Source organism: Platichthys flesus, chromosome 22 (assembly GCF_949316205.1).
Source record: "Platichthys flesus chromosome 22, fPlaFle2.1, whole genome shotgun sequence".
NCBI lineage: Eukaryota > Metazoa > Chordata > Actinopteri > Pleuronectiformes > Pleuronectidae > Platichthys > Platichthys flesus.
The window spans coordinates 13963676-13979302 of record NC_084966.1 but is presented as its reverse complement, the minus strand read 5'-3'; the positions used below and the strand labels follow the sequence as shown (position 1 = coordinate 13979302).

The 15627-nt window shown below is 42.1% G+C and overlaps 1 protein-coding gene across 1 annotated transcript; it reads right to left on the bottom strand.

Annotated features, from left to right (window-relative positions):
* Positions 1-2228: 2228 nt before the first annotated feature.
* Positions 2229-3820, bottom strand: LOC133933459 (transcriptional regulator Myc-like). Its single transcript, XM_062380574.1, has 2 exons — positions 3537-3820; positions 2229-3193 (listed from the first exon to the last, which is right to left on the bottom strand). The coding sequence occupies exons 1-2, from the start codon at positions 3808-3810 to the stop codon at positions 2556-2558; spliced, it is 912 nt and encodes a 303-aa protein (XP_062236558.1). The 5' UTR covers positions 3811-3820; the 3' UTR covers positions 2229-2555.
* Between the last annotated feature and the right edge of the window lie 11807 nt (positions 3821-15627).

Genomic DNA, 15627 nt, shown 5'->3' with positions numbered 1-15627 from the left:
TCTAAGATTAAAGACATTGTGTGTCTTTGATGTGTCATGCAGCTCTTGACTTAATCATTGCCTATAAACTAGCGTTTGATCATTCTGAGCATCTCACAGCTTTGAGAGAGAAAGATTTTTGATAAACAATATCAGGCATCTGCTCAACGACAGAATCAAACAGCAAGATTACTGCTGATTCAACCTGATTCAACCCCAGGAAGAAGGAGCAAGTTGTCCCACCATGTCACGATTCAGGTTGAATTCTGAAAAGAGAGAGAGAGAGAGAAATATTGATACACCAGGAATGAGTACCAGGGCAAAAAAAAGAGATCATACATCTGAAAGACCTGTTGAACCACGAGAGGGACAACGCTCAATATGAACAAGGGTGGAGAGTCCAGGCCTGCAATGACCTGCTGGAGACCCAACAACAGTTGGAAAAAGAGAAATCCCTGAATGAACAGCTCATCCATAGGAAATGAAGATCTAGGTCACCCTTATACAAGCAGAGGAGGATGCACAGGGACTCTAGAACTACCAGCACCATGGAGCATCGTTTCTCCTGATCGTTTCTCCTCATCGTTTCTACTCATCGTTTCTCCTCATCGTTTCTCCTGATCGTTTCTCCTCATCGTTTCTCCTCATCGTTTCTCCTCATCGTTTCTCCTCATCGTTTCTCCTGATCAATTCTCCTCATCGTTTCTCCTGATCGTTTGTTGTGATCGTTTCTCCTCATCGTTTCTCCTCATCGTTTCTCCTCATCGTTTCTCCTCATCGTTTCTTCTCATCGTTTCTCCTCATCGTTTCTCCTAATCGTCTCTCCTCATCGTTTCTCCTGATCGTTTGTTCTGATCATTTCTCCTCATCGTCTCTCCTCATCGTTTCTCCTGATCGTTTCTCCTCATCATTTCTCCTCATCCTTTCTCCTCATCGTTTCTCCTCACTTAGATGAGAGCAAAGTCTCCAATGAGATCCAAATCATCAAGCAGAAGTTCAACCTTTTACATGAGACATGACCTAAAGTGATCACAATCAGAAGTATACTTATAATAATACTTGATATTTATGATTGAGTTCATGTAATATTTGAGTTTTATCAAGATGCTGCAACGGAATTAATTGATTATTGATCAGAAGCAGCAGGTGTGTTGGAGCAGGAAGGTTCAGGGATGTAGGTTCAGCCTGGTATCTTTATTTCATATATTATTTTTACACTTTTTGATTTTCATGAAGATGCTGCACTGATAAATGTAACTGTAAACCAACATGTTTTACTTTGCTGCAAATTTCATCTGAGACGTAGCATGAAGTGATTAATGATCAGAATCAAAGCAGCAGGTATGTTTAAACTAAGAATGTGAACTTCACCTGGTTTGGTTTGAGTAGTTAATATCATACATTGGGTTTTATTATGATGCTGCACTTATGAATGCAACTTTAAAAAAACCTGTTCAACTTTCCTGCACCACAATTATGTTGTGTTTCATATTAAACATGACATGAAGTGATCATTGATCAGAATCAGACACAGCAGCTAAGTTCGAGGAGGAAGGTTTATTTGACTCTTTAAAAAATGTAAACTTGTTTATTTTGATAAAATCCTATATTATTTGAGTTCTATCATGACTCTGCACTTAAGAAAGCAACCTATTTATCTTTCAAACACTACATCTGTGTTCTTATGAATCTGAGACTTGACTTCAAATGATTTGACAGATCTGTCATACAAGCTATTTCAGTCCAGTGACCTGAAGCTCTCAATGGTCAAGAGGTAAATCCTGTGAGACATTAGTTTTGTGTAACACCAAATACGTTTCAACTGTTTCTGGTATATTTATTTTGTATCTGAATAAATTAACCAGGAAACAAAGGAGGGATATGGTTGTTTATTATAATGCAATGCCTTTATTAACAGGCTCTTCTAAAAACAGGTAAGGTGGCCAAATGACCTGATGGTCTTCAAGACCCTGCATCAAAACTGCATCACCACATTAACCTGTTAATCAGAACTGGACGTCATTCATGATGCTTTTATCATTGAGGTGGTTTGTCTCCTCTCTCTGTTGTACCCACACTCCACCTCCAACATGTACCTTGAGCTATTTTGAACCTACATCTACTCATAGCAGAACCTGTGATGGAATGTGTGTGTGTGTGTGTGTGTGTGTGTTTTCACTGCAAGAACAAGGACACAATTTCAAGAGGAAACATTTTTTATATTTCAAAAATAATCTATGCACATAATGGATAAAAGCAAACACTGGGTCTGAACATCCAGACAATTGAGATCCAAAAATAAATTTTCTTAGGAAATATAAATTATATATAAAAATGTATATTTTAGTTTGGACCCCCAACGAGACGGCCCTATTTTTAATATTTTATTAATAAAAATAAACTTTTAAACATTGAATCCACCTATAATATCTATTGAGGCAGTTTTAACTTCGAAATCAAACGAGATTTCAAAACAACTTGATCCGTTTTTTAATTTCCATGCAACAAGAACTGTACAACCCCCAAGTCTGGAACTTGCATAAAAGACAAAAGGCCAAAAAGTCTTGATTCAGACTTCAAGCACGGCAGCCCTGCATCTGTGCCAGTCTCTGCTTTAAAAGTTCACTTCTCCTCCGCAGCTGCTCTTTGTGTGTGAGGAGTCTCTGCTCATCTGACTGCATGCTGTAGATACACTCTGTCGCCTTCTTCAGGATCACCGACTTCGCCGCCTTCTTGTTGTTGGCCACCTCGGGGATCTCGTCCCGCAGCGCGACAAGGCTCAACTTGAGCTTCAGCCTCCTCTGGCGCTCCCGAAAGGCTCCTCCAATCCTTCTCTTGTCATTGTCCTCGGTGTCTGACGTCCGGGGGCTCAGACACTTGCGGATGCTGCTGGTCTGTTTGAGGACCCTGCTGTGGCCGCCGCTGCCTCCACCTCCTCCTCCACCGCTGCTGCTGCTGCTGCTGCTCTCCAGCTTCAGCCTCCTGACAGCCGGCTGCTCCTGCCTCATGGATGGATGGGCAGTGTAATCATGCTTGTGGGTGGAGACGTCAAACCTCTTCAGCACGAGCGGGCTGGGGGGCCTTGTCTCCAGCGGACTTGGGTAGCACCGTTTCACCGCCTGCCTCTTCTCCACTGGGACCACGTCAATCCCCTCCTCTTCCTCCTGGTCCGCCTCTTCCTCCTCATCATGATCCTCGTCTCCATTCTCATCCTCTGCAAAAGAAAAAGAAAAAAGAAACACTCTGCTCCAGCACCAGCATTCCTGACTTAAATGTATGTCACAGCAGTGGGGGGGGGGGGGCTAACCCTACCCCGCATAGGAGTGGATTGCTTAACATGCATCTTGCTGATCTTACAGCTGTCTACAACATGACATGGCAGCATGGCTCTACTGCCTGTCTGCAGACTGCATGCATCAAAACAGTACTGAGGCTCTGCTCCTCCTCATCAGCGGTTGTGATGGAGATGTGTGTGTGTGTGATGCACAGCCACATGCACGCTCAGAGGGAAGCAGCACAGAGGGGTGGGCCTGCACGGCGAGACGTTCACCACCCACCTGATTCACTACAGCTGCTGCTGTTGGGCGCCGTGTCCGGCCCCAGGTCCTTGCGCGCGGCGTGCAGGGAGGCGAGCCGCTCGGACACCACCTTCTCCAGCTTGGCCGCGGCGGAGAAGCCGCTCCACATGCAGTCCTGGATGATGATGGAGTCAGCGCCGCAGACGATGCTCTGGTTCACCGCGTCATCCTCGTTGTCAGAGTGGAAATACGGCTGCAGGGAGTCGTAGTCCAGGTCATAGTTTTTACTCGCTAAACTTGAATCCAGCGGCATGATGCGTCCTCGTCCTGTCTCTGCTGGGAAAGACAACAAAGGACGAGTGGTTAGAGCTTGTTCATACAGATGTGCGGCTTCATACAGCTGCCGGGCAGTGAACCTGGAGGCAGCGCAAAGTGTCAGCAACATCACAGATAGAGCCATCTGAGGGGAAACAGACAAAACCTAGGTTGCTATAAAACACCTATGAACTAATTAACAGTTATTAAAAACTTGCAGCTGCAAATAGTGATCAGGATTAGGGTTGAAAAATTCCGGGAATATTCAAAGTTGGAAACTTTCCATGGGAATTAACAGGAACATACGGGAATTAACGGGAATAAACTGGAAATTGTGTGGGTAATTTATACTAACTGTATTTACCTTGTCATATACAGACATAAATACGAACATTTTGTTTTGTCATAGGCTGATTTGAGCCCTGAGGAAACTTTGGGCACTTGACTACATGCTTCTGCATCTTTGTGTCATTCTTCACATAGGTCTTTGCACAGTATTTGCAAATGTACACAGCCTGTCCTTCTACATTGGCTGGGCTGAACTGTGCACGTGGCTTTGTTCTGTAGAATAAGATGAGAAAAAAGATGTAAAAACACTACAGCAATGCCAGAGATAAAAATAGATGGCCAATTGGAATCTACTTTAAAAATATTTGACAAATGATGGTTAATTGAATAGAAATAGGCTAGATGAACAGATGAATAATCCTCAATCAGCATGCTAATATATTTTCGAAACTTACCTGAACACCTACTATTACCTATTATTACCTACAGCAGACCTTATTAGCCCTGCTGTAGTGTGCACGATGCTGGCAATTATCTGTGCACGTGATGGAGACATGCACAGTGGAGGGTTGTAATTCAACGAGCAGCGTGTGCAAATAGAATTTGAATAATCAATAAATGCAGACTGTCGTATTGATGAATCACTTTCATGGAGCTGAGTTTTGCTTTAAGTTTCATTTGCAGTTAACGATAAACAACTTACTCACTTGTCAACGATGAGAGTGACCGTCGGGCGAGTGATGCGTTCTTACTCGTTTGGATTCTCAGTCGGTGGAGTTGACCCCACACAACATCTGCAGCGCCATCGCGCGACATGTTGACGAAGCGTTTCGAATAGTAGATGAGAATCGTTGCTAATTTGCAGAGTAAAAACATACACTTTGTTTGCTCTCACATTGTCTCCTCTTTAGCTAAGTCCCGTTGTGACATATCCCAGCTCTCCCCTCTCTTCTCCTGGGACGGTCGAACCCTCTCTCTGCTGTTTTCCGCCTTTCGGCGTCCGGACTCGGTAGAAAGAAGAAAACCTCTAAAACTCAGGGAGGTGAATAATTCCAGGCGGATGTTCGGCAGCACACAAGCCCCCACCGTGCCCCATCCTCCTCCTCCTCATGCAGCAGAGCGTCAATCGGCTGCAGCCACTTCTTCTCTCACCCGCAGCTCTGCGCGATCTGCGTTCTGCGCGCTGGGTCCCTCTGTGCGCTCTGTGCACCTGATGGCTCAGTCACGTTCACTGCAGTGAATTATTGATACACGCACAGTGTTAGAAGATATTATTAAAACCTGGTAATGACTCAGCTCCTTAACTCCGCGGTTTAATCTAATCTGAACGTAATTTGCTGTGAGTTGTTCCATATATTATTTAATTAAAAGGTTCGAGTGGAACAGATTTGTCGCTCGAGCAAAACTAAGCTGTTGGTTTTAATGTAAATGATGAAGTGGATCAATAATCTGGCTTCAGTTCACCACCTCACGTCTGTGTCGCCACTTTCCCGTCTCCAAAACGTTTGTATACGCATGGGTCAGAGCTTGCGTGGAAATACGCAAATTCCCCCGGCAAGTTTGTTTTTATAAATCTCAACGTTTGCGTAGGATTCTTAAAGCGTGCTATGGTTGTTTAATGCATGATATTTTAACTTTGTTGAATTGGGTCTGGAGCCCTTAACTTCTCCCTTTTTAATTATGTTATTTGTATCAAGTCCAGGCCAGTACTTCCACCTTTGCACATGATCCAGTGCTGTTGGATCAGTCTTTAAAATCATTTGCACGTATTAAATCAATTGTATATTTCTGAAATCACAGCCTCCCGTCCCGTTTATTCTGGATATGTGCGGCTAACCCAATTGACATTCAACTGTCACCCTAAACCTTTTAGAACCACTACATTAATATCGCTTTAAATCATTTCCCAGTGGGTTTCCCCGATCGATGCGCCGAAACCCTCAGTGCAGAGCGCGAGGCGCAGCCCCGAGAAAACCTGTGCGCGTCCTTTCCGCTCCAGAGAGTTGTGCGGCGCTTCCGCATCTGGCGACAACCCGGCGATCGCGGCGAGCGGAAGACAAATACCTGACGCAGGTATCGGTGCAGCCGAAGTGAACAGCGTATATAGACCTCACTTTGTGACGATCAGATCCAGTCCTGTCACTTCAGTTCATCAGAGAAAATGTTCTACATCTGCATCACATGATCCCAAACAGTCATGTGACATTAGAGCCGTTATCCGTTTGTGAGGAAACACTTTTCTCTCAGAACAAATCAGCAGATCATCTGAGGCCATAGATAGATTTGAAGGGAAATCTATTTAAATTATCAATTGAAACTTAATTAAGCTAAAGTACACAGAGAGATGATGTTACATATTAACATCAGAATAATTATAAGAAATATTTGTTTTATTTTTGTTATTGTTATTATTTATATTATATATAATATACATTACGTAACACTGCTCAAATCAATTCAAAGATTAAATCCTTAGATTATTTGATCCTATGATGCTGTCATGTCACATAGATTATTGGATCTTTTGATACCATAGGTTATTTGATTATTTGACATATAAAAGAGCAACAGGTACAATTGCCTTATATATAAAGGAACAACACCTCTCATGAGTCCAATCACACCATTAGTAGACCTCAGTTGCACGAGAACCTTCTCTCTGACAACTTCCTCAAACCGCGACAGACGACAGTCAGCAGACAAGCGCTTCACAGCAAAACTACTTTACAAGAACTTTTCCTACATTGGATCAACTGCTTTCATCAAACATGGAGAAGATCTGTTTGAATATATCTGACGTTAGGATGGGACTGTGTATTTACCTCTTATATCTATATTTGTTTCTTTCAGTCTCTTGGACAAATGCAGTCGAATGAAATCACTCTGCTGAGATCACTGCTGTAAAGCAGGAGGCAGATCAGGCTGCAAGACTCGATGATTCAACAAGAATAAATAGTGACCAGAAGAAGCAGCTCGTCGCACATCTGGCTGCTGAGAACGCTGCTCTAAAGCAGCAGGTGGCAGAGCAGGCAGGGCCGGTCTTTCCTACAGGCGACATGGCAACCGGTTGCCTAGGGCGCCACTCAGAGGGGGGCGCCAAAAACTGCGTCCAGCAAAAAAAAATATATAATTCTCTTTTTGGCTAGGCAGAGTTTTTTGCGCCCTCTTCTATATGTGGTACTGCCCAAAATATTGTATTTAATTACTTTAACAGTAATTTAAGATTATTCCTAATAAAATGCACTTTAACATGCAGTTACACTCAGAGAAATGCTTGTACTTGAAATTGTGTTTAATTTGAATAAGATGCAGTCCGGATGAGGAACTGAAGGCTCCATGTCGTTACTGCTGCTGCATTCATGTTGAATTCTACAGACATACTTAGTTGCTTTGGTATCAATCTTGGGATCCGTAACATATATCTCCAACCAATAGTTTGACATTAAAAAAAAAGATCTAACATTTGGGTAAAATTAGCCAAAAATCGTAAAAACGGAAAGGGTAGTGGCTCCTTGGTGTTTTCAGAACATGCTAGCACATTGAGGCTTATGGTTAGAGTTTGTGTATCCAAGCAACTTCGACAATGAAAGAAATAATTTTATCAGTTTTCTTGGAAAATCGTTTTTAAAAAATATGTTTTTTGGTGGGTGGGTGGGGGGGGGGGGGGGGGCGCTAGGAGTGACGCTTGCCTAGAGCGCCAAATGTGCTAGGGCCGGCCCTGCCTCCCATCCACTCCTTCTCGATCTCCCTCATACACTCCTCATCCCAGTGTGTTTCCTGTACACATAATATGCCACATTTGATAAATTCCGATATTTGTTGTTCTTAGATTTACTCTTCTTGTTAACTCTTTGCTGCCTCTCCGTGTTTTGTCTTCTCCTTATTTGTGTTATTTTCATCGCAGAGTCCTTGTCTGAGTCTGAGTCGAGTGCTTTTGGATCGAGAGCCTGGGCTGCAGTCTCTGTAGGAGCCGCGCCGCTCTGTGTTTCTCTCACGGAGCTAAGCTCGGCAGCTGACTGCCGCGCCGTGCTGTCCCGTTCTCCGCAGTCCGTGCTGTTTTCGTTCTGTTTTTTTTGTCTGTAGTTCAGTTATTTTCTTCCCTTGCTCCCCTGTTTGCAAGCTGACTCCCAGCTCTGCACTTTCCTCCGCTCCTTTGTTTTCTCCTCCTCCCTCCCGCTTCGCACCATCCGCCTCCTCTTCCTGCGCGCACTCCATTTCCTCCTCCTCTTCACCTGTGCTCTCCTCGATCAGACTGACCTCCTCACTGTCCCCAGACTCATCTTGAACCTCCCCTGTTTCACTTTTGTTGCACACACACTCCAATTTATTTAAACACAGGCTGCATTTAGTATTGTTCTGGGCATTCCCTTAGTATATGTCCCGGCTGTATACACATCCTGCATACTCTAATTTGCTTGTCGTGAATTACTCTAAAGTATTCCGCACCCAGCGCAGTATTGAATCTGGCTGAGTAAGGCAGTGATTGGACCTGATTATTGAATTTTAGCTTGAGGAATCTTGTCCCGTCCGCCACGTTGGTACTCGGACCACATCCTCCTCTTGATCGGTGACACAGCCTAATAATATTTTGCATAAAAACGTCGTTTTTAAGGTTACATTCGTGTATAATTTAAGCTTGTGTAAATACAGTTACAATACTTAGAAAATAAAAATATAAATACATTTTTGTTGTTTTCTGGAATTAAAACAGTCAAATGTAGATCCCATTTGGAGTTTCAGGGGCAAAAAGCATTGTAGCCGAATCCAGTACAATTTAAGTAAATAGGAACTCCTTCAAACGAATAAAATCCATTTGGGAAAACACTTTTAAACTACAAAGGATTTCATTAGTCAAGTTATTCTATTTTGTTGTCGGTTTGCTTTAATGTCACAGTGTCATTGATTTCTATGATGTCTAAGATTCCTCTGATTTCTATGCCTATACCAAATGTACCGGTTGCAAAGCTGAAGTATTTGTACAATCAGAGGAGTAGAGAGAGTGGGTGTTTTGCCTTGGCCGAAAAAGGTAAAGATTACACCATGATGTAAGAAACCATCCATTGGCAATGACATTACTTTTCTTCATACTTATACTATTTTTATTATGTGTGCATAATGATGTATATAATATTTTATTATTAAGTATTAAGTAGCCCCTAATGAAATGTGAAGTGTGTTTGAAATAGAAGTAAATCTGTAAAGATGAATGTCACAGCCCGGCTCACGACTGTGACAATGAGGGAGACGACACGGGTGAGCTGTTACTATTTCAGGATATTTATTTAACAGAATAAATTATAAGCAACAACCAAAGTCTCCAAAAACAAAACAGAAGGGTGCTGGCCAGAGCACACCTGGCCGAAATGTGCTCTGATTGTCGCTGATTTCCACTCCCCCTAGAGTTCTGGGGAAGAAAGAACAGGGACACCTAGTGTCCAGGTGAGGGTGGAAGGGGTCGTCACATCAATAAGTTCAGAGAGATACTGAGATGCCTGTGTTCAGCACCTCACTGACTAACTACATACTGGATATCATAGATTGTTACTGAATATATTTAGAGACTTTTCAAAGTAAATTCCAACATTTACACTGTTTTAAATTTAAAAAGTTGAGTCAGGAATTTTCACTGTTTACAATTGTTCAAAGTAAATTCCAACATTTTCACTGTAGAATACACCATTTCAGGATACTTCAAAGTAGACGCAGACAACTGGTCACATCGAAAGAGCGTGACAGCGCAGGAGAAACAGGGACCTGTCCCTCAACATGAGATAAACTCAGTCGGCGAACTTCCAGCTCCATTCGTTTAATATCCCCATGAGTCACATCCTGGAATTTTGTCTCAATTACTCCAATTTCCACCAGATTATCACGAGGAACCTCCCGACATTCTCCTTTAAACGTTTATCCCCGATATCCATCTTGAAATGATCAGCAATTTGAATTAATTGATCCCACGAACAGCGGTCTAATAACTCCTCTGACGGAGCACTCAGAAACTCATCCACAGTAGCCATGACTGAAAAACACAGCTAACCTGCCTGAATATTAACATTTAACTCTGTGCACCGGCGGTCACACTCCTAAAGCTGTACACAGCAACACGTCACTGCAGCGCTGTCCGGCTGACTGCCTAACCAGAAACTGAGTCTCCAGGTGCTAGTTGTGGTGGGTATGTATGCACTGAATCCCGCCAACCCGGCGAAGCAACCAAACTGGCGACTCCACCTGCAGCCTCGGACGTGCTCCCGAGACAACTGCTCGAACCACTTTCACATCACACTACCAAACCCCAACGAACTCCAAAGGGAGTCCGCCCTTTAGCCTAACCGGGACAGAACAGCAGCCACTAACGACAGTATACGCGCTCACTCGAGTTAAACGACACCAGGAAACACCCGGCACAGCAACACGGAGAAACAAGCAAACACACAACAGCGTCAGTTCACTTACCCGAACATCTCCCACACAAACTACGCCGCTCAGTCACAAAAACACGAGGCGCACATCTGACTTGGTGTGTGACGTCACACTACGCTCAAATTACCTGATCACAGGTCTCATTCACAAAAAAAATCGCCTTCTCCGCCTATCCAGTCTTTCACAAATGCGGAGGAAAAGCGTGCACCGGACGAGCCCCCATTTGCCCACGACTGTGGCAAGGAGGGAGACGACACGGGTGAACTGTGGCTCTATTAGAATATTTATTAATGGAACAAACAACAAACCAAAGTCTCCAAGAACAAACCAGAAAAGGCTGCTGGCGTCCGGGAGAGCCAACCTCGTCCCGTAGGTGGCGCAAGACGAATCTAGCAAGTCTTTTATAGGGCAGAGCACACCTGGCCAAGATGTGCTCTGATTGTCGCTGATGCCCACTCCACCTGTAGCTCTGGGAACGGAAGAACAGCGACACCTAGTGTCCAGGTGAGAAGGGGTCGTCCCAATGAATAAAGTCTGTTTGCATGGTTAAAATGACATGTTTACACGCTGCAATTTACACAAACACTTTCACATACTGCACACGTGTGTACATTCTGGATAAACACAGTGTTTGTTGACACTAAAGCCTTACATTTTAATATGAATGTGTTATTGGCTATAAAAGTCTGAGAAGACTTGATCTATTGATCAATAGGTAACATATAATGACAAGTTAACAGAGATTTCTCCGGACGGGTCAAACAGTTTTTCAGAAACGTTTGTCAAGTTTAATGATTATTTACACAAATAATTATTATCATACTATACAGAAACATGTATCCTAGTGTTAATATGATGAGCACAACTTGGTATTTACTAAGTAGAGAAAAGCAAATTCCAGTAAAGCTTAAACATTTTCTGGAAAATAATTTATATAAACTTTGACTTTTTGTATCAAATGAGACAAATGTGCCCCAATTTTAATCTTGTAATGATAATGAACAATTCCCGAGTCAACACCACCATCAAGAAGCTGGTGGTCAGCGGGACCCTGGTCCAGACCAAGGGAACCGGGGCCACCGGCTCGTTCAAGATGAGCAAGAAAGAGGCAGCGACGGAAGGGCGCTCCCAAAGCGAAGAAGCCCGCCGCCAAGAAACCCGCAGTGGCTAAAAAGCCCAAGTCGGCGGGAGCCATGAAGCCAGCAGCCGCTAAAAAGTCCCCGAAGAAGGTGGCTAAACCAGCAGCGGCCAAGAAGCCCACCAAGAGCCCCAAGAAAGTGGCGAAGACTCCCAAGAAGGTGGCGAAGAGCCCCAAGAAGGTGGTAAAAAAGGCGCCTGCTGCCAAGAAGTCCCCCGCGAAGAAGGTCGCCAAACCCAAAGCGAAGAAGACAGCAGCCAAGAAGAAGTGATCTGTCCTCACTGTGAAACATGTCCATCCTGGTAAAAGGCTCTTTTAAGAGCCACACACGTCTTTCCACAAAGAGCTGTTTCCTCTTCATTCATCACCACTGTCAATAAATATGTAGAGACAGAGTTCTTAACTACAGGGAGTCTAGATAGATTGAGCAATATTAGATGTCATCTTACAATGTTCAGATTAAGAAGTTAGTAAATATCAAAACATCAAATATTATAAAACATGGCTTTAAACTCTGTGAAGGAGTAGCCTACTCCTACCTACACACATGCATCATGTAACATGATGTTCAGCAATATAGTCATTACTTCATATACCATACTTTTTAAACATTAGAAATATAATTAGGAAACAGACACTGATTATTCTGCACTTTGTGTAGATTTTTTGTTTTTTTATGAACACCAGAAGAATCTCAATCCTGTAATTCTGAATGCTGAGATGGCGAGCAGAACCCAGACCGTGGATGCAGTGTGGCCAACTGTATGATCCAGATTGAACCTGATCGTTTATCCAGAAGACATCAGACCCCAGTACTGCCCGTCAGGTAGACAGGTAGTACTGAGTTTAGAGACATAAAGACCCGGACCAGAACGGAACCAGTGAATCTTCAAGCACACACTACACTGGGAACTGAATATATACACACACATTGAAAGGACAGTTATTTTATGAGAATACATCATTTATTGTGTTTGTATTATGTTATACTGTTTTATATTGTGATTGTTTGGTTGATTTTTCAATAAATTGGTCATTTGTTCAACTAGTTCTTTGACATAAACTAGTACTCAACGATAATATATAAATATATTATTGTTGATACTAGATACTAGACCCACTTATCTGGGTCTAGTATTAGAAAAAAGCACTAAATATCGACTTAAATTCCTATATATATATATATATATATATATATATAATATAAATAATAACAATAACAATAATAAACACATATTTCTTATAATTACCCTGATGGTAATAGGTTATTTCATCTCTTTTATATGTAAGTCAATCTTACGTGCTGTTCTTTCATAATTAGTCAATTGTACCTGTTGCTCCTTTATAAGTAAGTCAAATAATCAAATGACCTATGGTATCAAAGGAGCCAATTATCTATGTGACATGACAGCATCATAGGATCAAATTATCTAAGGATATGATCTTTGAATTGATTTGAACAGTGTTAGGTAATATATATATTACATATAATTATCAATAATAACAATAATAAAACAAATATTTCACAATCACTCTCACTCCTCCTTTTCTTAATATAGCAGCTCCCCTCATGTTCCCATCGCCATTGTTTGTATACACATCTCCCATCTTTTCATTCTGCACTTCTCTCATTTGGATTTCAAATCACTGTGTTCCTTGTAAACATATGTCATAATTACTCATCCTATATGTCTGATGTATTTTGTTTTTCAGCCCCCTGGTATTTAATGAAATTAGTGTTAGCATTATTAGTATTCTTGTTTTCAATCTTTATTCTTACTCTTACTTTTCTTATTCATCCTCATTTGCCTCTCTGTGTTCTGTCTTTTCCTTATTGGTGTTACTTTTTCCATTAATTCCATGTCTGTTTCAGATCCTGGCGACATAGACGTTGCCTAGGGATGTTCAGCGATATCGCCATTACTTTATATACCATACTTTTTAAAGAGTCTGCCTTAGTTGTTATATTTATCGTTTTACTTCGTGTCTTTCCTTGCTAAATAGAAAAGTGACAGCTGCTTAGAAAAATGACAATTCCAGCCTCACATCATGTAACCATACTGTGCTGTAGTAACCTCAGGCAGCCAACAGATGGAGCTGCTCTCCAAATGATGTGAACCTGAGTAAAGTCCACTACCAGAAGAACTCTCTTCCATGTTCTGTCCGAAGCTTTGTTTTCCAGTAGCTCAGCTTCTCCTGCTTTATTGCAACTACTTGTTTGAGTCATAGAAATGAGCTCTGTAGCTGCATCAACTTGATCAGTGTCTGTCATTAAACTAAAGTGTTGGTGAACTGTCATCAGACACTGCAACACCAACAGAGGGAAAGTCACAAAGTTACATTTACTAACAGGGAGTAGAGAGTTTTTCCAGGTGATGTTTTGCTCAGCTTTGTGATTTAAACACCAAGTAAATGTTTCAGCTTATAATTAAAATATACTATCTCAAGACCAACATTACAACCTTCGCTCACCTGATGAGGCCACAGCTATTTGAGTTCACTGAAGAAGACTCTGAGAAGTCGTCGAAAGCTCAGCAAACAAGTGGAGGTCTTGGTTGAACTGATCCAGAGTCCTGCTCCTCTGGGGAAAAAGAGTAAACTTCAGTGCTCAACACGTTTATTGAGGAATCCAAACCATTCAGATGGTGACAGAGCTCCATGCACTGTCACACCAGAAGAATCACAGGAGAAAATGTATACAATAATAATAATGATGGCTGAGTTCCATTTAGCTGCTCCACTTCAATGGTCCTGGTGTTGTGAATGCTGGATAACTGTCATGTGTACTGGGGCACTTTAATACAACAGAGGACCTGGTCAATGTTTTGGATGAAAACCTGTCTCATGTGAAACACGTCTATAATCCCACATGTGACCGGACACACAGCACCTAACTTTTAAAAGCAGATTTTACAGATTAAGCAAAGGTACCAGAGTGATTGTTTATGACTACATTACTATCTTATGAGAGTTTGTAAGATGTTTAACCAATAGCTATCTTTACTTCTCACCCTATATTTGCATAATGACAAATGTAAAGAGCGTTCAAATTGCATTAAATCTGTTCTACCCACACTAGTTTCTATTTCATTGGGAAGATAGTATGTGTTGTTTTTGCATTCATACCGTCCATCATGAGAGATGTATGCCATGGATCCATGAACCTTAGACGTACTGAAATTTGAAGTGTGTATCTTTTATATTTAAACTTCCATATGAGTGATGGTTTCCTCACCAGATGACACAAACATCTGACACAGAATGAACCATACCAATGAATACATATTGAATGCTAGTGGCCTGCAGAGGGTGGTGAAAACTGCCCAACACATCACTGGTTCCTCCCTCCCCACCATTGAGGCTGTCCAGAGCAAGAGATGTCTGCGAGGGCTCGCAGCATTGTCAAGGGCAGCTCACACCCCAGCCACAGACTGTTTGCCCACCTCCCTTCTGGGAGACGCTACAGGGTCCTCCGTTCCCGGACCAGCAGGTCCAGGAACAGCTTCATCCCTGTGGCTGTCACCCTGCTAAACTCTGCACCACAGTAAAAGCAGCTGCCCCGCACCACACACAGCTCCTCCAGTGACTATACTTCCCTCCTCCACCCTGGCTTGGACTGCCACCCACCGTCCTCCAACCATTAAACATTTGCACTAGACTGCTACTTATTTTTTTTGTTTACTACTGTATAATCCCACCAATAGTGTATTCATATTTATTGATCTTGCTCATAGTATATTCATCATTCTTATATAATAGAATACCTCTTAATACTGCTCTATTCCATATATATTTATTACTGTACATATCTTATGTATTTACAAATTTTACTTCACATTTTCCGTTTTTTTAAACTTGCACATTACTCTGCACTTTTACTGCCTTCATTGCACTTCTGGTTATATATAAGCACTTCTACTGTGCAATGAGATTAAAGTTGAATCTAATATAATCTAAAAATGACTTGTG

Coding starts and splice junctions, on each gene's coding strand:
- LOC133933459 (XM_062380574.1), bottom strand. CDS start 3,810: ATGCCGCTGGATTCAAGTTTAGCGAGTAAAAACTATGACCTGGACTAC. Junction 3,194..3,536: donor CAGCAGCTGTAGTGAATCAG/GTGGGTGGTGAA, acceptor TTTCTTTTGCAG/AGGATGAGAATGGAGACGAG.